Source organism: Bufo gargarizans, chromosome 5, assembly GCF_014858855.1.
Source record: "Bufo gargarizans isolate SCDJY-AF-19 chromosome 5, ASM1485885v1, whole genome shotgun sequence".
NCBI lineage: Eukaryota > Metazoa > Chordata > Amphibia > Anura > Bufonidae > Bufo > Bufo gargarizans.
The window spans coordinates 278,206,237-278,228,546 of record NC_058084.1 but is presented as its reverse complement, the minus strand read 5'-3'; the positions used below and the strand labels follow the sequence as shown (position 1 = coordinate 278,228,546).

General features: G+C 41.9%; 1 protein-coding gene and 1 long non-coding RNA gene across 3 annotated transcripts in view; one reads left to right on the top strand and one right to left on the bottom strand.

Moving 5' to 3' along the window:
* AHRR (aryl-hydrocarbon receptor repressor) overlaps positions 1–19,525 on the top strand; it is a 392,680-nt gene extending 373,155 nt beyond the window's left edge. The window contains exons 9-11 of the mRNA XM_044292746.1: positions 14,102–14,205; positions 16,279–16,420; positions 17,617–19,525. Of these exons, the coding sequence (XP_044148681.1) occupies positions 14,102–14,205; positions 16,279–16,420; positions 17,617–18,727 (1,357 nt within the window). The 3' untranslated portion in view covers positions 18,728–19,525. The remainder of the gene's footprint in view (positions 1–14,101; positions 14,206–16,278; positions 16,421–17,616) is intronic.
* The window catches only part of LOC122937734, a 36,287-nt gene that overhangs the window by 1,917 nt on the left and 12,060 nt on the right, over positions 1–22,310 (bottom strand). The window contains exons 3-4 of one of the 2 annotated variants that reach the window (XR_006389905.1): positions 17,814–18,056; positions 14,591–14,737 (exon numbers count right to left, since the gene is read on the bottom strand). This is a non-coding gene — a long non-coding RNA (uncharacterized LOC122937734). The remainder of the gene's footprint in view (positions 1–14,590; positions 14,738–17,813; positions 18,057–22,310) is intronic. The other variant, XR_006389904.1, reaches the window with a different exon arrangement.

Below are 22,310 nucleotides of genomic sequence, written 5' to 3'. Positions count from 1 at the left end.
CTTTAGACCATTTTCCTTGCCTAAAACAGGAATACAAAATGATGAATGAGACAGGCCTACTGGCCCGTCCCCTCCCCTGCCTGCACCACACCCTCTATTTTAGACCTGGCATGAGCGGGGAAAAGTCTAGCCATTGCACCGCAATCTGTGCCAGAAATACGCCTAATATAGACATATTTCTGGATCATAAATGAGCCCCTAAGTTAATTACATAAATATAGCACCAGAACCAAGCTTATTACATGAATACAGCACCAGAACCAAGCTCATTACATGAATACAGCACCAGAACCAAGCTTATTACATGAATACAGCACCAGAACCAAGCTCATTACACGAATATAGCAGCAGAACCAAGCTCATTACATGAATACAGCACCAGAACCAAGCTTATTACATGCATACAGCACCAGAACCAAGCTCATTACATGAATACAGCACCAGAACCAAGCTTATTACATGAATACAGCACCAGAACCAAGCTCATTACACGAATATAGCACCAGAACCAAGCTTATTACATGAATACAGCACCAGAACCAAGCTTATTACATGAATACTGCACCAGAACCAAGCTTATTACATGAATACAGCACCAGAACCAAGCTTATTACATGAATACAGCACCAGAACCAAGCTTATTACATAAATACAGCACCAGAACCAAGCTCATTACACGAATACAGCACCAAAACCAAGCTCATTACATGAATACAGCACCAGAACCAAGCTCATTACATGAATACAGCACCAGAACCAAGCTTATTACATGAATACAGCACCAGAACCAAGCTCATTACATGAATACAGCACCAAAACAAGCTCAATTTATGAATACAGCACCAGAACCAAGCTCATTACATGAATACAGCACCAGAACCAAGCTCTTTACATAAATACAGCACCAGAACCAAGCTCATTACATGAATACAGCACCAGAACCAAGCTTATTACATGAATACAGCACCAGAAGCATGCCTATTACATGAGTACAGCACCAATGCCATGCATGGTACATACTGTATACTGTATATAGCACCAGTTTAGAAACAGCTCAGTACAAAAGTGTGTGAAACTACAACTCCCTGTATAACCTGATGAGTTGTAAAGATATGCTGGGAGTTGATGTGCTACCACCCATTATTGCTCTGTATACTGTACGAGAGGCTACAGCACTCATCAGAAGCAGTCAATAGCAGAATAAGCAATTGCGGCAGAGTGATCCGGCAAGCAGTTCCATCGCCGGAACTGCCTGCTGGATCCGGCAAACGTATGCCAACTGATGGCATTAGTAAGACTGATCAGGATCCTGATCAGTCTTAAAAATGCCTGATCAGTACCAAAAATGCATTGAAATGCTGGATCCGTCTTTCCAGTGTCATCCGGCAAAACGGATTCAGCATTTATTTTTTTCACCTTTTTTTCGGTCTGCACATGGATCAGGCATTCCGGTATTTTGAATGCCGGATCCGGCACTAATACGTTCCTATGGAAAAAAATGCCAGATCCGGCATTCAGGCAAGTCTTCCGTTTTTTTTGCAGGAGATAAAACCGTAGCATGCTGCGGTTTTCTCTTTTGCCTGATCAGTCAAAAAGACTGAACTGAAGACATCCTGATGCATCCTGAACGGATTACTCTCCATTCAGAATGCATGGGGATATGCCTGATCAGTTCTTTTCCAGCATTGAGCCCTTTTGACGGAACTCAGTGCCGGAAAAGAAAAACGCTAGTGTGAAAGTACCCTTAGGCTGGTTTCACATCACGTTTTATGCCTCCGTTCAACGTATACGTTAGAAAAAAAAAATACAAAAACGCAGCACACACCATTCTTGTACCCTGCAGAGTCCAGTAAAAAAAAAAAAAAATATGGTTGGTCAGTTGGCAATGCAATGGTATGTGGCATCAGTCTGAGGCATCCGTTTAAAGTACCTATACATTTTTTGTATACATTAAAGGGGTTCCCGGGGAAAGATAAAAAAGAAAATACTGAAAAAACATTTTCCTATAAATAAACTCTTAAATATCTTTATTATTCACAATGGCTCCTTTAGTCTAGGGAACAATCAGTCGGGTAGCTAAAATGGCGTCTCTTAGATTTATGCGTCCTTCTGGTGACACTGCAGGACGGCTGATGTGAGAAAGCAGAGCACAGAGCCCTATGTAAAGTCTGCCAGTCTCAGCACTGTGAAGCTGTATATTATGTGCAGATGACACTGAGATAACTGCTCCGCTGTGTCCCTGTGCTTCAGAAAGGAGTTTCCTCATCCCGTACTCGAAAACTGAAGGGTAGGAATGAGGACCAGACGCACTGCTGTTGGAGAGGAGCGTCTTTAGAAAACACTTCAGCCTGCGAGCATGAGGTGAGGTAAACTCCTTTCTGAAGCACAGGGACACAGCGGAGCAGTTATCTCAGCTGTTATCTGCACATACAGTTGCAAGAAAAAGTATGTGAACCCTTTGGAATGATATGGATTTCTGCACAAATTGGTCATAAAATGTGATCTGATCTTCATCTACGTCACAACAATAGACAATCACAGTCTGCTTAAACTAATAACACACAAAGAATTCAATGTTACCATGTTTTTATTGAACACACCATGTAAACATTCACAGTGCAGGTGGAAAAAGTATGTGAACCCTTGGATTTAATAACTGGTTGAACCTCCTTTGGCAGCAATAACTTCAACCAAACGTTTCCTGTAGTTGCAGATCAGACGTGCACAACGGTCAGGAGTAATTCTTGACCATTCCTCTTTACAGAACTGTTTCAGTTTAGCAATATTCTTGGGATGTCTGGTGTGAATCGCTTTCTTGAGGTCATGCCACAGCATCTCAATCGGGTTGAGGTCAGGACTCTGACTGGGCCCCTCCAGAAGGCATATTTTCTTCTGTTTAAGCCACTCTGTTGTTGATTTACTTCTATGCTTTAGGTTGTTGTCCTGTTGCAACACCCATCTTCTGTTGAGCTTCAGCTGGTGGACAGATGGCCTTAAGTTCTCCTGCAAAATGTCTTGATAAACCTGGGAATTCATTTTTCATTCGATGATAGCAATCCGTCCAGGATGAGGTTTTGATGTTGGTGTGCTGTGCCTCTTTTTCTCCACACATAGTGTTGTGTGTTTCTTCCAAACAACTCAACTTTGGTTTCATCTGTCAGCAGAATATTTTGCCAGTACTGCTGTGGAACATCCAGATGTTCTTGTGCAAACTGTAAACATGCAGCAATCTTTTTTTGACAGCAGTGGCTTTCTCTGTGATATCCTCCCATGAAATCCATTCTTGTTTAGTGTTTTACATATCGTAGATTCTCTAACAGGAATGTTAGCATATGCCAAAGACTTTTGTAAGTCTTTAGCTGACACTCTAGGATTCTTCTTCACATCATTGAGCAGTCTGCGCTGTGCTCTTGCAGTCATCTTTACAGGATGGCCACTCCTAGGGAGAGTAACAGCATGGCTGAACATTCTCCATTTATAGACAATTTGTCTTACCGTGGACTGATGAACAGCAAGGCTTTTGGAGATACTTTTAAAACCCTTTCCATCTTTATGCAAGTCAACAATTCTTAATCGTAGGTCTTCTGAGAGCTCTTTTGTGCGAGGCATCATTAACATCAGGCAATGCTTCTTGTGAAAAGCAAACCCAGAACTGGTGTGTGTTTTTTACACCAGTGTTGTCACCATAGGCCTGCGCAGCCTATTGCATTAGGGTGTGCACTGCTACTGCTGCTGCCGCCACCTCATTGTGCCACTCGGTAACTTCCTCATACTGCTGCCACCTCCATACTCGGTCATTGTGCCACTCGGTGGCCTCCTCATACTGCCGCCACCTCCACACTCTGTCATTGTTCCACCTTCCTAGTTTGGAACTTTCCAATAATTGGTGGATAGGCGTGTGCATTGATGACGTGGCCTCTTCATACTGCTGCAAACTCCAGACTCTGTCATTGTTCCACTCAGTGGCCTTCTCCTGATGCTGCTACCGCCACCTCCATACTATGTCATTGTGCCACTATGTGGCCTCCTGATGCTGCCGCAACCTCCAGACCCTGTCATTGGGCCACTCTGTGGTCTCCTCATGCTGTTCCCACCCTCCCCACTTCATGACTGGGCCACTATTTTGTCTTTCGGCCTGGCTGACATCATCATTTGTTTGACCCTTCTGATCTGTCAGAAGGAAGGAAAAATGAGACGCACCACGGATCCTGTCTGTGTAGCAGCCGTAAGGCCTGTATGGTCCCATCAGAATTGGCTTATGATTTGGTAGCTAAAAGCAGGAGTGGGTACAGAACACAGAAGACATGCAAATATTCCATTCACGTGTCATCTCTGTTTTAGATCCACTCCTGTTTTTGGGGGCATTAGCAATACTGATGGATTATTAAGCAAATGCTGACCGAGTGAAGGCGTATGCTCCACAGACAGGATCCATTTTTCGTGGGTTATTGTTCTGACGTATCAAAGAAAGGGCAAATTTATCAGTGACGTCAACACAGACTTACTGCTGACACCCTCTCCACTCTACTTGTATACGCATTTAATAGAACAGGTTCTGTTGACATCGATGTGGAATCAGCTGGCGACGGTGTAAAAGGTGTGTGCTTCTTCTTGGAGCTAACATCGACCTGTAAGTTTTTTGGTCAGTTTTGACCCCGTGACTGCCCAAATAAGTAAAGTGTGCAGTGATTCTAAGAGCGTCCCCTGTCATCTTTATGTCATTCTGACTCGCAGTATTATTTCACTACCAAAACAGACTCCCTATGGGTGTTACTACAAGGCACAGTGTTGTACACCACTATAAAGGCTCTCCGCAGCCATGAAATAGCAGTTTTTTTACATAATTTGCCGCAAATATATTTGGATCGAATCAAATTTTCGGCTATCTCTTCAAATAGTTATCCCCTGTCTTTTGGATAAGGGATAACATTAACCAATGGGAATACCACTTTAATTGTGTAGATATTGCAACGGGGTGAGGATTGCTGAAATGAATGGCAGTTTAAAGATAGAGAAATGTCATCCACTGCTACAGTCTCCAGGAAGTGTTGGATTACACCCTAGAGAGCAGCTAGTGAAAGGGAAGATGCACCCGGAACATTATCTGTGAGAATAGTGTTGTCATGCTTCTTTGTCTAGAGCCAGGGTGGATTTGATTTAAATCAAAATGATTTAAATCACGATTTAAATCACTAGTCAGTAAGGCTTGATTTAAATCATAGTTTTCTACATAAAGACTAATTCTTGCTGGTATAACTTATAATATGCAAGTAGATGAAGATTTTTAGAATAACAACTTTTCATATTAGTTTGATTAGGTTTATTCTGCATTCATAGTTTTGTAGAAGTTAGGATTAAGGCATTTTTCTCAACTCTGTTCATGTTATAACATTTTTGCTGTGAAGAAGAGGCACGTGATCTCTGCTGAGTCAAATTCAGCTTTGAGAACAGCAAAAGTAAACCAAGCATCTGTGATAATATCTTGTAGGCAGAGAAACTGCCCAATAATCTTACAAAAACCCCTGGAAGAGCATGACATTGTGAATGGATTAATGGAATTTATTTACCCAAAAAATTACACATATAGAAACATAGAATGTGTCGGCAGATAAGAACCATTTGGCCCATCTAGTCTGCCCAATATACTGAATACTTACTATGAATAGCCCTTGGCCCTATCTTATATGAAGGGTGGCCTTATGCCTATCCCATGCATGCTTAAACGCCTTCACTGTATTTGCAGCTACCATTTCTGCAGGAAGGCTATTCCATGCATCCTCCAAATGAGGTCTCTGTGGTGCTCTGTAGAGCGGCATGAGCACCTCCCTCTTTCTACTGGTAATGCCTCTCCCTATACACCCAAGCATTCTGCTAGCATTTCCTGCTGTTCTATGACATTGTCTGCCTACCTTTAAGTCTTCTGAAATAATGACCCCTAAATCCCTTTCCTCAGATACTGAGGTTAGGACTGTATCACTGATTTTATATTCTGCTCTTGGGTTTTTACGCCCCAGATGCATTATCTTGCATTGTCTTACATTAAATTTTAGTTGCCAGATTTTTGACCATTCCTCTAGTTTTCCTAAATCCTTTTCCATTTGGTGTATCCCTCCAGGAACATCAACCCTGTTACAAATCTTTGTGTCATCAGCAAAAAGACACACCTTACCATCGAGGCCTTCTGCAATTTCGCTGATAAAGATATTAAACAATATGAGTCCCAGAACCGATCCCTGAGGTACCTCACTGGTAACAAGACCATGGTCTGAATATACTCCATTGACTACAACCCTCTGTTGTCTGTCCCTCAGCCACTGCCTAATCCATTCAACAATACAGGAGTCCACGTACAGCCTTATTCTACATAATTAAAAAAACGAATCTTTATTTCATGATGGAATAACCTTTGTATGGTAATATATTTTCCTCAAAAAGCATTTAATATAAAAAAAATCTGATTTAAATAAAAAAATCTGATTTTTTCCCCCACCCTGATCTAGACCTGCGTTTGTACTATAGAGTTATCATTTAAGGAGCTGTCTCATTATTACAACTCTTGCCTGTATGCCCCACAGAGCTGAAAGACAACTAACACTGATGTACTCAGACACTTCAATACCTAGATGGCAATTCAGTTGCATACTTAAAGTGTTGCTAGTCAGGGGTTTATAGAACTGGATCCATGCTGATCCGCTGAATGCTGGATTGGATTAAATATAAAAATAGGGTTGTCAGGTTGAGATAACTTCTTTAACCCCTTAAGGACACAGGGCGTACCGGTACGCCCTATTTCCCGAGTCCTTAAGGACCAAGGGCGTACCGGTACGTCCTGACTTAAAATCGGCATTCCGGCGCCGCGGGGGTTAATCGGAACGGGATTTCGGCTGAAATCATTCAGCCGGCATCCCGTAACAACGCAGGGGGGGGTCATTTGACCCCCCCGTATCGGCGATCGCAGAAAACCGCAGGTCAATTCAGACCTGCGGTTTTCTGCGTTTCCGGTCCATTCGGGTGTCCGGTGACCCGATGAACCGGAAAAAGACTGCGATCGGTGGCGTAATTATACACCACCAATCGCAGTCCGAGGATTTGAGGAGGCGGTGCTGGCCCTGGTGCTGAACACTGCTGTCCAGGGTGCTGATTGGTGCAGGGGAGAGAGGCGCGAGATTCAAACTTCCTGCGCTCCTCTCTCCCCTCCTCTTCCTGTTCTGCACGAGCACCCGGCAGCATCGTCCAGCACCAGCTCCTGTGTCCCCCTAATCGCCATCCATCACCCTCCTGCACCCATCGCCACCCAGGTAGGTTAGGGTCAGTGAGGGAGAGGCATCGTTAGGCAGGGAAAGAAGGGAAAAGTTAGTTAGGAAAAAAAAAAAAAAAAAAAAAACTTTTAACTTTTACACAAAACTTTTTTTGATCCATCTATCAGACCCCAGACCCCCCCCTGCCACTTGCCCCCCCCTACCAGCCCCCCACCACCACCAGCCCCCCCACCCCCTCCACCCATCCCCCCACCACTCCCCCCAACCCCCCCCCCCCCACCACCACCACTAGCCCCCTCACCACCACTTTTTTTTCTGCGTTCGCTGACTGGTCGGCACTTTTTAGCGTCCGTCCACTGTTAGCGCATCGCCTGCCCCACCGCTGATCAGCGTTGTACCGCTAATCAGCAACTTTTTTTTTTTCCTAACACTTGCCCTTTTTTCCTTTTTTTAGTACGCGAACACCCGTTGCCCCCACACACACGCACATATAATAAAGTTTTACACACACGCACACCTACACGCACACACACCCATGGCCCGCCGGGTGTTCTCGGCCGAGGAGGCATATGCCCAGATTGCCTCCGACTCCGAGAGCCCCAGTGAGGATGAGGATGACCCCACATTCCTCTTATCATCAGCATCCTCCTCATCATCATCGGATGACGATGAGCCACCAAGGCGGCGGAGACGCCGCCAGGCGGAGCCAGGGGCCGCACATGCTAGGGATCCTGTGGCCCACCCTAGTACGAGCCGCCCTGGGGTTCGTACTGGTTTCCCGGCCCACCAAATAAGTTCACCGGAGACCCCTGCCGATGAACTTAGCTGGTGTCCCCCAGTGGACTTTGAGCCTGAGATTCCGGATTTCGCTGGCAATCCTGGAATCCAGATTCCCACAGTGGGGTTTACTGAAATTGACTATTTTAGTTTTTTTTTCAGTAACCCACTGGTGAATTTGATGGTGGAGCAGACGAATCTGTACGCCCAACAGTTCGTCGCTCAAAACCCAGGCTCAGTTTTGGCTAGACCCGGTGGCTGGACGCCGGTCAGTGCAGCCGAAATGAGGACATTTTGGGGCCTCGTGCTGCATATGGGTCTAGTCCAAAAACCCAGTGTCAGGCAATACTGGAGTGGGGACGTCCTGTACCAGACCCCACTGTACAGTATGGTCATGACACGCTCCCGGTTTGAGGCCATCCGGAAATGTCTGCATTATTCCGATAATGCAGCATGTCCACCCCGAGGTGATCCTGCCTATGACCGGCTGTATAAGATACGGCCTGTCATCGATCACTTTGGGGCCATATTTCAGCAGGCCTACGTACCTGGAAGGGAGGTCGCGGTTGATGAGTCGCTCATTGCGTTCAAGGGGAGACTCAGTTTCCGCCAATATATTCCCACAAAGCGAGCGAGGTATGGCGTGAAGCTATACAAAATTTGTGAGAGTACCTCAGGGTACACTTACAAATTTCGTGTGTACGAGGGGCGAGATTCCCGTATTCAACCCCCAGAATGTCCCCCCACTCTGGGTGTTAGCGGGAAACTCATGTGGGACCTTATGTACCCACTGCTGGATAATGGTTACCACTTGTACGTGGATAACTTTTATACCAGCATTCCCTTGTTCAGGTCCCTTGCCGCCAGATCTACGTTCGCTTGTGGGACCGTGCGGAAAAATCAGCGCGGCCTCCCTGCCTACCCCCTCCAGGTACCTATCCCCAGGGGTGAGACCCGTGCACTTACCAGTGGAAACCTGTTGCTGGTCAGGTATAAGGACAAGAGGGATGTCCTTATGCTGTCCACAATCCACGGTAACGGCACCACCCCAGTCCCTGTGCGAGGTACCGCGGCAACGGTCCTCAAGCCCGATTGTATCGTCGACTACAATCGGTATATGGGAGGAGTTGATCTCTCGGATCAAGTCCTCACGCCATATAACGCCATGCGCAAAACCCGGGCATGGTACAAAAAAGTTGCGGTCTACTTGGTGCAGGTTGCCATGTACAACTCTTTTGTACTATCCCGAAGCGCTGGCAGCACAGGGACATTCCTCCAATTCTATGAGGCAGTCCTCAAGGACCTGATCTTTTCGGACCGGGAAAGAGCAGGCCGGAGTACCTCGGGAACTGGAGGCGCCCGGATCGTCCCTGGCCAACACTTTCCAGGTGTGGTCCCCCATACTGGAAAGAAGGGACGAACCCAAAAAAAGTTCAGAGTGTGTCGCAGGAGGGGGATACGGAAGGACACCACCACTCAGTGCGACACGTGCCCCGATCATCCGGGCCTCTGCGTTATCGATTGCTTCAGGGAGTATCACACTTCCATGGAGTACTAAATTTTTATAATCCCCAACAGTTCACTAGAGAACATAAAACACTATGGCTCTCAGACTTTGGAGACACGAAAACTATTTTTCTTTCCCCCAAAAATATTAGTTTTAGTGCAGGCATCCTCAAACTGCGGCCCTCCAGATGTTGTAAAACTATAACTCCCAGCATGCCCAGACAACCTACAGCCATCAGCAGGGCATGGTGGGAATTGTAGTTTTACAACATCTGGAGGGCCGCAGTTTTAGGATGCCTGCTTAGTGTCTCCAAAGTCTGAGAGCCATACATATTGGGCATCGTCGCGTGCGTAAAAGTCGTCGCTATAAAAATAACTTTTGACCAAACGCCTCGGATGAACGGTGTTAAAAATATAAAATAAAAACGGTGCCAAAACACCTATTTTTGGGCAAAATTTCAATTTAAATCCATTTTGCCGGTAATAAAGCAAGGGTTAACAGCCAAACAAAACTAAATATTTATTGCCCCGATTCTGTCGTTTGCAGAAACACATATGTGGTCGTAAATGGCTATATAGCCGCACGGCAGGGCATAGAACGAAGGGAACGCCATACGGTTTCTGGAAGGCAGATTTTGATGGACAGTTTTTTTTTTGACACCATGTCCCATTAGAAGCCCCCCCTGATGTAGCCCAGACTAGAAACTCCAAAAAAGTGACCCCATCTAAGAAACTACACCCCTCAAGGTATTCAAAAGTTACTTTACAAACTATGTTAACCCTTTAGGTGTTCCACAAAACTAAATAGCGAATGTAGAAACAATTTTAGATTTTAATTTTTTTGTTACATTGCCTCAAAAAAGAGTAATATAGAGCAACCAAATATCAAATTTACCCCAAAAATAGTCCCAAAACAACAACCACCTTATCCCGTAGTTTCCTAGATGGGGTCACTTTTATGGAGTTTCTACTCTAGGGGTGCATCAGGGGGCTTGAAAGGGTACATGGTGTAAATAAACCAGTCCAGCAAAATCTGCCTTCCAAAAACCATATGGCGTTCCCCTTCTTCTATGTCCTGCCGTTTAGCCAAATAGTAGTTTACCACCACATATGGGGTGTTTCTGCAAACTACAGAATCAGGGCAACCCATTTTGAGTGTTGTTCGGCAGTTAACCCTTGTTTTACTCCTAGAAAAAATTGATTATATTGGAAAATTTTCCAAAAAATTGAAATTTCATAATTGTTTCTCCATCTGCCATTAACTCTTGTGGAACACCTAAAGGGTTAACAAAGTTTGTAAACCCAGTTTTGAATACCTTGAGGGGTGTACTTTCTTAGATGGAATCACTTTTTTGAAATTTCTATTCTAGGGGTGCAACAGGGGGCTTCAAATGGGACATGGTATAAACAAAACCAGTCCTGCAAAATCTGCCTTCCAAAACCCATATGGTGTTCCCCTCCTTCTATGTGCTACCGTTCGGCCAAACAGTAGTTTACGACCACATATGGGGTGTTTTTGCAAACTACAGAATCAGGGCAACCCATTTTGAGTGTTGTTTGGCAGTTAACCCTTGTTTTACTCCTAGAAAAAATTGATTATAATGGAAAATTTTCCAAAAAATTGAAATTTCATAATTGTTTCTCCATCTGCCATTAACTCTTGTGGAACACCTAAAGGGTTAACAAAGTTTGTAAACCCAGTTTTGAATACCTTGAGGGGTGTACTTTCTTAGATGGAGTCACTTTTTTGAAATTTCTATTCTAGGGGTGCAACAGGGGGCTTCAAATGGGACATGGTATAAACAAAACCAGTCCTGCAAAATCTGCCTTCCAAAACCCATATGGTGTTCCCCTCCTTCTATGTGCTACCGTTCGGCCAAACAGTAGTTTACGACCACATATGGGGTGTTTTTGCAAACTACAGAATCAGGGCAACCCATTTTGAGTGTTGTTTGGCAGTTAACCCTTGTTTTACTCCTAGAAAAAATTGATTATATTGGAAAATTTTCCAAAAAATTGAAATTTCATAATTGTTTCTCCATCTGTCATTAACTCTTGTGGAACACCTAAAGGGTTAACAAAGTTTGTAAACCCAGTTTTGAATACCTTGAGGGGTGTACTTTCTTAGATGGAGTCACTTTTTTGAAATTTCTATTCTAGGGGTGCAACAGGGGGCTTCAAATGGGACATGGTATAAACAAAACCAGTCCTGCAAAATCTGCCTTCCAAAACCCATATGGTGTTCCCCTCCTTCTATGTGCTACCGTTCGGCCAAACAGTAGTTTACGACCACATATGGGGTGTTTTTGCAAACTACAGAATCAGGGCAACCCATTTTGAGTGTTGTTTGGCAGTTAACCCTTGTTTTACTCCTAGAAAAAATTGATTATATTGGAAAATTTTCCAAAAAATTGAAATTTCATAATTGTTTCTCCATCTGCCATTAACTCTTGTGGAACACCTAAAGGGTTAACAAAGTTTGTAAACCCAGTTTTGAATACCTTGAGGGGTGTACTTTCTTAGATGGAGTCACTTTTTTGAAATTTCTATTCTAGGGGTGCAACAGGGGGCTTCAAATGGGACATGGTATAAACAAAACCAGTCCTGCAAAATCTGCCTTCCAAAACCCATATGGTGTTCCCCTCCTTCTATGTGCTACCGTTCGGCCAAACAGTAGTTTACGACCACATATGGGGTGTTTTTGCAAACTACAGAATCAGGGCAACCCATTTTGAGTGTTGTTTGGCAGTTAACCCTTATTTTACTCCTGGAAAAAATTTATTATATTGGAAAATTTTCCAAAAAATAGAAATTTCAAAATTGTTTCTCCATCTGCCATTAACTCTTGTGGAACACCTAAAGGGTTAATAAAGTTTGAAAAAACAGTTTTGAATACCTTGAGGGGTGTAGTTTCTAGAATGGGGTCATTTTTGGGAGGTTTCTATTATCTAAGCCTCACAATATGACTTCAAACCTGAACTGGTCCATAAAAAGTGGGATTTTGAAGATTTCTCAAAAATTTCAAAATTTGCTTCTAAACTTCTAAGCCTTGTAACATCCCCAAAAAATAAAATATCATTCCCAAAATGCTACAAACATGAAGTAGACATATGGGGAATGTAAAGTCATCACAATTTTTGGGGGTATTACTATGTATTACAGAAGTAGAGAAACTGAAACTTTGAAATTTGCTAATTTTTCAAAATTTTTGGTAAAAAATGTATTTTTTTATGCAAAAAAAATAACTTTTTTGACCCAATTTTAGCAGTGTCATGAAGTACAATATGTGACGAAAAAACAATCTCAGAACGGCCTGGGTAAGTCAAAGCGTTTGAAAGTTATGAGCACTTAAAGTGACACTGGTCAGATTTGCAAAAAATGGCCCGGTCCTTAAGGTGAAAATGAGCCCGGTCCTTAAGGGGTTAAAGCGGTTGTTCCTTCATTCCCCTTGGGTCGCTGCAGCTCAGGTCTCCCTGCATCAACATCTGGTTTGACGTGGGGTAGATACTACAGCCAATCACTTGCTGCAGCACGTGACGTGTCTCTCATGCATTATGTCACTCATAGGCACTCATAAGGTAAGTCACCGCTGGGGGAAATGAAGGAACCTAGTAGTGGGGATCAGGTAAGAATAATTCCCTCTACGGGTCCAGCTACACTGTGGGGTGTCTGCCGGAGATACTCCCAGGGGTGAATAACCCCTTTAAATTCCCAGACTCTTCTGAAAAGAATGACAACGTAGGTGTAGAAAACAAGAGAGGTGTTAACTCAATGCTCTACTGCATTATTTTTCATTGACAGGCATAAGAATTAAAAACACCACCAAAACGTTTACAAAGTATGTTTAGAATAAAACCTGGTTTAAATAGGTCATATTTTTATGCTACATTCCATTAAACTATATAACTATGTGAAAATAATTGGTATCTTAATGGTAAATTGTCTACCAAAAAAACATTTCCCAGCATGCTAAAAAACTATTTGCCATTGTGTTTGCAACATAATTCATTCATGAATATGACAACTAGCGGGTGCCAGTACATTGAGGGCATGGCCACATAAAATTTGTAGCGAGTTTTCTGTGGAAATTCAACTGTGTGTTGTATATTTGCCACAGATTTCACCTTGCATGATGGATAGATTTGTGGTATAAATCCACAATCCTGACATGCTGAGGATTTAGGGTACGGTGACACAATTTACACATCTACCATATTTCCATTACCATTTGCTGATTTGTGTCAGAATCTGCTTCAGATTTAGCGTAAATTTTATCTTATGAATTGCTATGGGTGAAATTCTCATTGCTGGTACTGCAGTATACCCATCCCATGTGGATGTACCCTGAAAGGGTGGGTAAGAGATATTCTTTTCACGTATGATAAATAGATGTTTGTAAGGCAGTGCTCCCCAGCCTGTGGCTCTCCAAAACCCCCATCCACAGCCTGCGAGGGTCATATTATTGAAGAATAGCCTCGGCATACCTAAAATTCCTGCTATTTATTTTTACTTCTAGCGTTATGTCACTGTTTTGGTAAATGGTTTCTTTTTCCCTACAGAGGAAAAGCATTCCCTAGTATGGATGTGGAAATCAATGGAAGGAACGGCCACCAGGGGGAAAGCTTTCCAAATATGTTACACAATACGGAGAACCAAATAAAATGTATGTATTAACTCAAAGATCTAAGAAATCAATGAGAATTGTTGCTGGTGCTGTAATATTTTTCATAAAAAAAAAAAAAGACAATTATAAAATGGTATATACCATAAAGCTATCAGAATCCTGTTCAAGATAAGATTTCTAAAATAAAAAAGTTAAAGTCCGTCAGAAGTGAATGGACAGGTAGACCAAAATGCACACTACTGTTCCATTCAGACAGGGGACTCGGGGGCCACTAATTCTCACTCGGACCCCCGTGATCCAATATTTATCACCTTGGTGGGTTTGATGTCAGGTGTCTGCTGGAGTAACTATTTATAATATATACTGTACAAAACTGGTGAAGACAAAACCTGTGATGTCTTTCTCTGGCATATTTCTAACTTACTTAAGCAATCAGGTAACATTTCCCTTGCAATGTTGTTGACACACATTAAGTTCTTACAGTGTTACTTATTTATGATCCAGTCTTCTGCATTTGCCACAGCTTAGCCACTTAAAAGCCTTAAGGCACTTTCCTAGGTCTTTTCTTCTGCTAAAGAGAAAAAAAAAGTCATTCCATGTCTTAAGAGTGCCGATTTTTTGAGTCAATAAATTTTAAAATGGAGCACAATAAAGGTTTTTTCAGGACTTTGATATTGATCATCTACCCTTAGCACGGTCTCTGATCAGCTGAAGGCACCACAGCCACCTAACACAGTAGGGAGAGCTCTGCCCCCTGTGTAGAGGCCGAGCCAAGTTACTGCAGTTCAGCCCCTATTATAGAGCGGCCTCGTACACTCTGTTAGTTCAGGTGGATGCAGCTGATCAATAAGGGTGCTGGGTGTTGGACCAAAACTGATCTCATATTGATGACCTAAACGAAAAAAAGATCATCAATGTCGACTTCCTAGAAACCGCCTTTCACATGTTTATAATTTTATCGGAAAATGTATTTGATAATGCTCAGATATTCAATATAATATAAAATTCTGTCTGCCTTTCTTTATGTCTGGAGGCCCAAATACATATTTCTTAGGTACAATGATAGGACCATGACTCCCTAGACAATAACAAAATAACTGCTACTGCTTCCTAGTTGCCAGACCCATGCCCCTGTCTGACATCTATTAGTGCTCTGTGGCTACTGGCAGAAGATGCACCACCGGGATTTCATGCATTGGAGTTTCATTTTAAGCAATTTCAGGGCCTTACAGGCAAAAAGTGCCTGAACTCAGCCTTATTTCTTATGTTTTTTGCTGTATACAGGCTAATGACTATTGAATATGCCAAAAATATACTTATGACAAAGAATGGAGACACAAACCTGAGTTTAAATAGTGCAAACCTTCAAAATCAGGTGATAACAATTAACCTTGGCCACACCTAGGTACAGGTTTTTAAGATCCAGGACATTAATGCAAGTAAAATACTTATCTAAAGGCACATCTTAAAAACAAAAATTTTGTTTTTAAGATGTGCCTTTAGATAAGCATTTTAATTGCATTAATGTCCTGGATCTTAAAAACTTGTATTGAGGTGTGGCCAAGGTTAATTTTAAAGGTGTGTACTATTTAAACTCAGTTTTGTGTGTCCATTCTTTGTCATGAGTAAGGATCGATACTATGTGATCCGAAATGCGTAGATATGGATTGTATGTCGGTTTTTATTGCACTTTTTGAAATAAAGCCTGTGCACGCTTTATGGAAGCTGGATGTTGTTTCTATTTTTGGGATATATCCTGCGCTTGGTTCCCGGCGCTTTCTGTGCTTCCTTTGTCATTATAGCCAGGTGAGCGCAGCTATTCTTTTTCGTTTATAGGCTAATGAATAGTTACAAACTGTTTATAAAGAGTCACTTTTGTCTTCAGAGCCAATCATATGTCATTGGTATCAATATGATTGAAATCTAAAATCAAATTCTTTGCAATTAAGCGTTTTAAATAATTCTCAAATTTTGGGATCTCTATTAACTAGAAATGATGCATAATATATCATCATAACAAATATTTGTTTAATAAATATAATCCAGTATTTGTATAATATTTTTAGACACATGATTATTAAAATCCAAACTGTTATCTTTCTTCCTTGATAGTAATGAATTCTGGTGACAGTGGAATTTCATTACTAAAAGTCCGAACAAATGAAGACCAGTGGGTTTGGGTTGAGGCAAATGCTCCAATACTCTACAGAAATGGATGTTCAGATTATGTAGTTGTCCCCCAACAAGCTCAGAGGTATGAAATTACAATATCAAACATTGTGTATACAGTACTACTTACACACGGGTGTACCTTTCCTAGAGGCAAACCACACAACTGTCCCTTGGTGGGATGGGGCTCAGCACTGAACTACTTCTGCTTCAGACACAGCATTGGCTTACAGCAACTACTAAAGGGAATATTTTACAGCTCCCATTGAGGTAATTAGTAGCTGTATAAATCTATATGCACTGGGCCCCCATAGTGGTGCCTGCAGGCAATTAGAGTTTTCCTGTGTTATGGTAGGGTGACCATATTTTAGTTTTAAAAAAAGAAAACACTTGGGACAAGAAGGTTGACAGCGCTGCACTATGTCCTGACACAGTATGTGGTGACAACACCTGCAGAAGAGTTTCAGGGAGCGATGAAGGTAAAGGCCATATTCCCTCACTCCTTAGGGCCTCCTGTCCTCTGAAGCTGTACTAATGAGCAGTCCCGGGACAAGGTATTTTGGTCCCCTAGGCAGAGCAGGCAAATTTCCCAACCCCTCCCCCCTAATCAATTCACATTGACCCTACTTTCTAATAAAGAGATTTAAACACATTTTATAAGAAACACGGGTATACCAAATGTATATACAGTGACCGACAGATGATGTCTGCACAGATTTCAGCTGTTAACTTAACTTTTCTTCTTCATCTGGTCCAGGTCATCATGCGCAGATGTCTTTGGCCAGGGGTGTACTACCCCCTCTGCTATGTAAAAAGCAAGATTAATAAATCACCGCCCCCCCCCCCCCCCCCCTCTCAAATCCCTGCAGACCTCAGATCAGACCACACAATTCATGTGCCCCCCCCCTCCACAGATCTCTGCAGACCTCAGATCAGACCCCAAAATTCATATGCCACCCTACCCATAGATCCCAGCAGACCTCAGATCAGACGCCAAAATTTGTGTCCCCACCACAGATCCCTTTAGACCTCAGAACAGAGTCAAATTTCGTATGTCCCCCCATCCATATATGCCTGCAGACCTCAGATCTGAGCCCAAAGTTAATGTGCACCTCTCCCACAGATCCATGCAGACCTCAGATTAGACCCCAAAATTCATGTGCCTCACTAAATCATCAGATCCCTGCAGATCTCAGATCAGTTACATATGCTTTACTTACTAGCATACAAAAATGTGAGTTAATAATTGCCTTGTAATGTTATACATATGGTTAATTTCAGGGATGAGGAGGCCCAAATAAAAAAGCAGACTATGCTTGGTATGAAAGGAAGCAGAGAAGCTCCTTCATGCAATACTTCAAGTGAATCACCAGTGCTTTTGAAGCAGCATCTGACATGGGGAAAACATGAAAAGGAAGAAATGAAGATTAAATTTCATACAAGGACTGACTCATTTTTGCAGGAGGAAAACTACTTACCTAAGAATCTTTCTAGCATTCAGAATCACTGTAACAGCAGCAGTCCATGGACAGTAAAAAATCCTGTTGGATCTAGATCAGGACACCAGTTGATAGGATCATTCTCAAGTAGATCTGGGAGGCCTTTTTACAATCTGGACCAAAGTCATGCTGGAATGCATCTGACAGGTCGTCCCCATCGTGGAGCTGTTGAGAATTTTCAAGCATATCATGGTCTGCAGCAGCATTCTGTAGACTCTTACCCTACAGATAATATAAAAATGGAAAATGCTTTTGTAAGTCCAGATGTCTTATATGACTCAGGTCTGCCTTTAAACATCCCCATCAAAACTGAAAATGACTCTGATTCTGAGGGCATGTCTGAACCTTACCCAAAGCCACATGGTCATGGATGGGCAAGTGAAAACAATGCCCTGAAGAGAACTTTGATGGACTTTCCTGAAGGGCTTCATCTTAAGACTGAATCAGGCCTCTGTCAGCAAAATTCCTGCCTAAAACCAAAGCATCTTATGCATTCTACTCATAGAGGACATTGTTTTGTTCCAGCTGCACATATGAACCATATAAACACAAGTCGGCAGTTTAAAGCTCTCTACAACAAGGATCCAACTCAATTTTATCCTCAGAAGTGCAACTACCTAGACAGCATACTGAGCCAACAGGGGGCAGATTGTTTAAATAGTCAGCCTTATACAATAGATGACAAGAATCAGGGTGACCAATCTTATAAGCTACAATGTGATTTTAAAGCTCATAATATTTTTCAGAATATCAAGCGTGAGCCCCTGGACTCACCTCCATGGGTTGAAAGCGATCAGGATTTGGTACCAGCACTCTACCAAAAAAACACACTGATGGGTTTTTTACCTGGTCAAATGCCACATAATGCAGCGGAATTTGCATACATTCAATAAGTTTTGCATTTCTTATTGGAATTTTAGATAAAATAATATATTGCACTATTTCGACATAAGGTCTCCTTTTATATGCTTACACTGTGGTAAAAGTGCGGTTGGTGCTTATAAAGCCTTATGTACTGGGCAGACATTTTTAAAACAGCTTTTTTCTGAAGAGATGCAACTATTTTTCCCATTTGTTACCACTAATGATAAAAAAAAAGTTTTTGCTTCTGTAGAAAATGATTTTATGAGATGTTTTATGAAATGTTCAGTCATTTTCTAAGTTTTATAACTCCACAGACTATGTGGCATTCCCATACAGGGTGTGTATCTTTTCAACAGTCCTTTCTTTTGAATGAAGGATGACAGTATTAACAATTTGACATACACTGACTTTTGCCTTTATGAATATTGGACTGAATGTATTTGGCACCTTAACAAGAAGAAAACTGACAGACGTAAATATGTTTTTGCTCTAGACAGTAATACGCCATGATAATTGCTTTAGCTTTTTTTTACAGACATGGTATTTATAGAAAAACTGTCAGACATTTATTTCCTGTGTTAAAATTAAAATAATTTCACAGATTCTGAGCTGAGAGCAGGAAATATGGCCATGAAGAGTAAAACAATAAAATAAATATTATGTTTGCTTTTTGATATGAATATCAGTTTCTTGCACAAAGGTTGTGGGCCTTTAGAGTCTGCAGTTATGAGTGTGTCCATTTGTATGTACTGTATGTACATAATCACAGATGTAATTGAGGCTAAAATCTTTATTGGGAATATAAATAAATAAAATGAGTAGAGAAAACCCACTTAAATCCAATAAGTGAATGCCATAAAAAAATAAAAATAAACTGTGGCAGAACTGTGTATTTTTTCCACTACATTGTATGCAACCATAACGTTTGTAGCGTTCAAACGCGCTGTAAAACGCTCAACACGTGAAAACCAATGCTTCCCTATGGCCCTGGTTCACACTTGAGCGTTTTACAGCGCGTTTGAACGCGCTGTAAAACGCCCGACGCATAAACAAGTTCTTGAGCTTTTTTTGGGGCGTTTGTCGCGCGTTTTGGCCATAGACTCATTGGACAACACTGCAGTCAATCACACAAACGCGCGTCAAACGTGCGTTTACTATTGCAAAAAACGCGCATAAAAACGCGCCACAAATACGCGCGTAAAACGGGCGTCTCAGAAACGCTCAGGTGTGAACCCAGGGTAAGGCCTCTTTCACACGAGCGTGACGGATTAGGTCCGGACGTGTTCAGGGAAAGTTCAGTGAAACTCACACCACTTTGCAAGCAAGTTCAGTCAGTTTTGTCTGCGATTGCGTTCAGTTGTTCAGTTTTTTCCACGCGGGCGCAATGCGCTTTGATGCGTTTTTCACGCGTGTGATAAAAAACTGAAGGTATAAAAACAACATCTCTTTGCAACCATCTGGGAAAAACGCATTGCATCCACACTTGCTTGCGGATGCAATGCATTTTTCACTGAAGCCACATTCACTTCAATGGGGCCAGGGCTGCGTGAAAAATGCAGAATATAGAACATGCTGCATTATTCCCGCAAAGCAGAACTGATGCGTGAAAAAAAACGCTCATGTACAGAAACCCATTGAAATGAATGTGTCAGGATTCTGTGGGGGCACTATGCGTTCACGTCACGCATTGCACCCGCGCAGAAAACTCGCTAGTATGAAAGGGGCTTAAATGGTGCCATGACAACTTGCACCACCAAAAATAATCCCTCATAATGCTATGTGAATTGAAAAATAAAAATAAAGTTCTTACTCTGGGAAAGCGGGAAGTGAAAAACAAGGTTTAACATTGACTTATAGGATCTGGTTACATCATGGCGGCAGAGCTAATTTGCATACCTAATTCTAACGAGTAACAAAGGTTCGCTAAAGTAGACTGGAATCAAATGCACGTTATTGCTCAAGAATCGAACATATATACAGAAACAGATCACTCACGTGGCACTTGAACATGAGTTCTCAATATCACAAGGTCCTCAATACCATGTTCCCAGCACAAGAGGGCTGTGTATAGGCTACTTGCTGGAAATAAGTCAAAGTATTCAAAAATAAAAGCATACAAGTTTATTTTGTATCCTTAACCACTTCCCAATATAGGCTGTACATGTACGGCTCAGAGGGAAATTAATTTCCTCATCCCGCCATGTACGGCGTACTGATCAGGCGGACATAGGAGCATTAGTGTAAAAAAAGCCACCTTGTCCTCATAAAGCCATTTACTATTGTAAAAACATAGAAAAAGAAATATATATTAGTTATCGTAATGTTCGTAACAACCAGCTCTATACAAATATTACATGACCTACTCCGTCAGGTGAATTCTGTAAAAAGTTAATAAAAACCGTGCCAGAACAGCCATTTTTTGTCACCTCGCTTCGCTATCAAGTGATCAAAAATGTTATGCACCCCCAAATGGTACCAATGAAAAGGTCAACTCATCCCACCAAAAAAAATTGCCTTCACAGAAGACCATTGCCAGAAAAATAAAAAAAATATGGCTCTCAGGAAATGATGACACAAAAACATGATTTTATTTTTTAAAAACCCTTTAACTGAGTAAAAGTAACAAAACTTTAAAAAAGATAGAAAATTGGTATCTCTGTAATCATACCAACCAGCAGAATAAAGTTAATATGTCATTTTTCCCACAAAGTGTGCACCGCAATAACAAAACCCAAAAAGCAATAGCAGAATTGCCTTTTCTATCTCCTGCTTCCCAAAAACAATCAAAAAGTCATATGCACCCCAAAATATTACCAATTATAAGGCAAATTATCCCACAAAAAATAAGCCCCACACAGCTCCGTTGAAAGAAAAATAAAAAATGTATGGTTGTCAGAAAATAGCTGTACTGGCACCTAAAAGGCTGTTTAATAGCAACAATGGTGCCTGTAAACTAATTCATCAAAATATGTGCTGAAAAACCCAAAAGGTGCTCCTTCTCATAGCATACCTAAACAGAAGTTTACCTCCACATTTATGGCATTTCTGTACTCACTAGAACCAATCTAAAAATGTAAGGGATATTGTGAGTCTCAGATAGCACAAGTGGGGGACAGCATATTGGGGAATGAAATTCCATATCTTTGGAAAACTTGCAATTTTCATTTTGCATGGTCACCTTCTGCAAAATACCTGTGGTGTCAAAATTTTCACTTCATCCCTTGCTAAATAACACAAGGGTGTAGTTTCCAAAATGGAGTCACTTATTAGGGGTTTTCACTGTATGGTTACCTCAGGGTCTATGCAAATGTGATGTGGCACCAAAAAACCATTCCAACAAAATCTGCATGTCAAAAATCCAATTGCGCTCCTTCCCCTGTGAGCTCTACCATATGCCCTTACAGCTTGTGTCCAAATTAATGGAATTTCTGTATCCAGTAGAACCTGCCCATGAATTCAAGTAGTGTGGTGTGAGTCTCAGATGGCTCCAGCTGGGCAAAGCATATTGGACACTGAAATGACAAATCTATAGAAAAATTGCTGTAATGTTGTACAGTCTTCTGCACATTAATTTCTGCAAAATACGTACCTATGGTGTCAAAGTGCTCACCC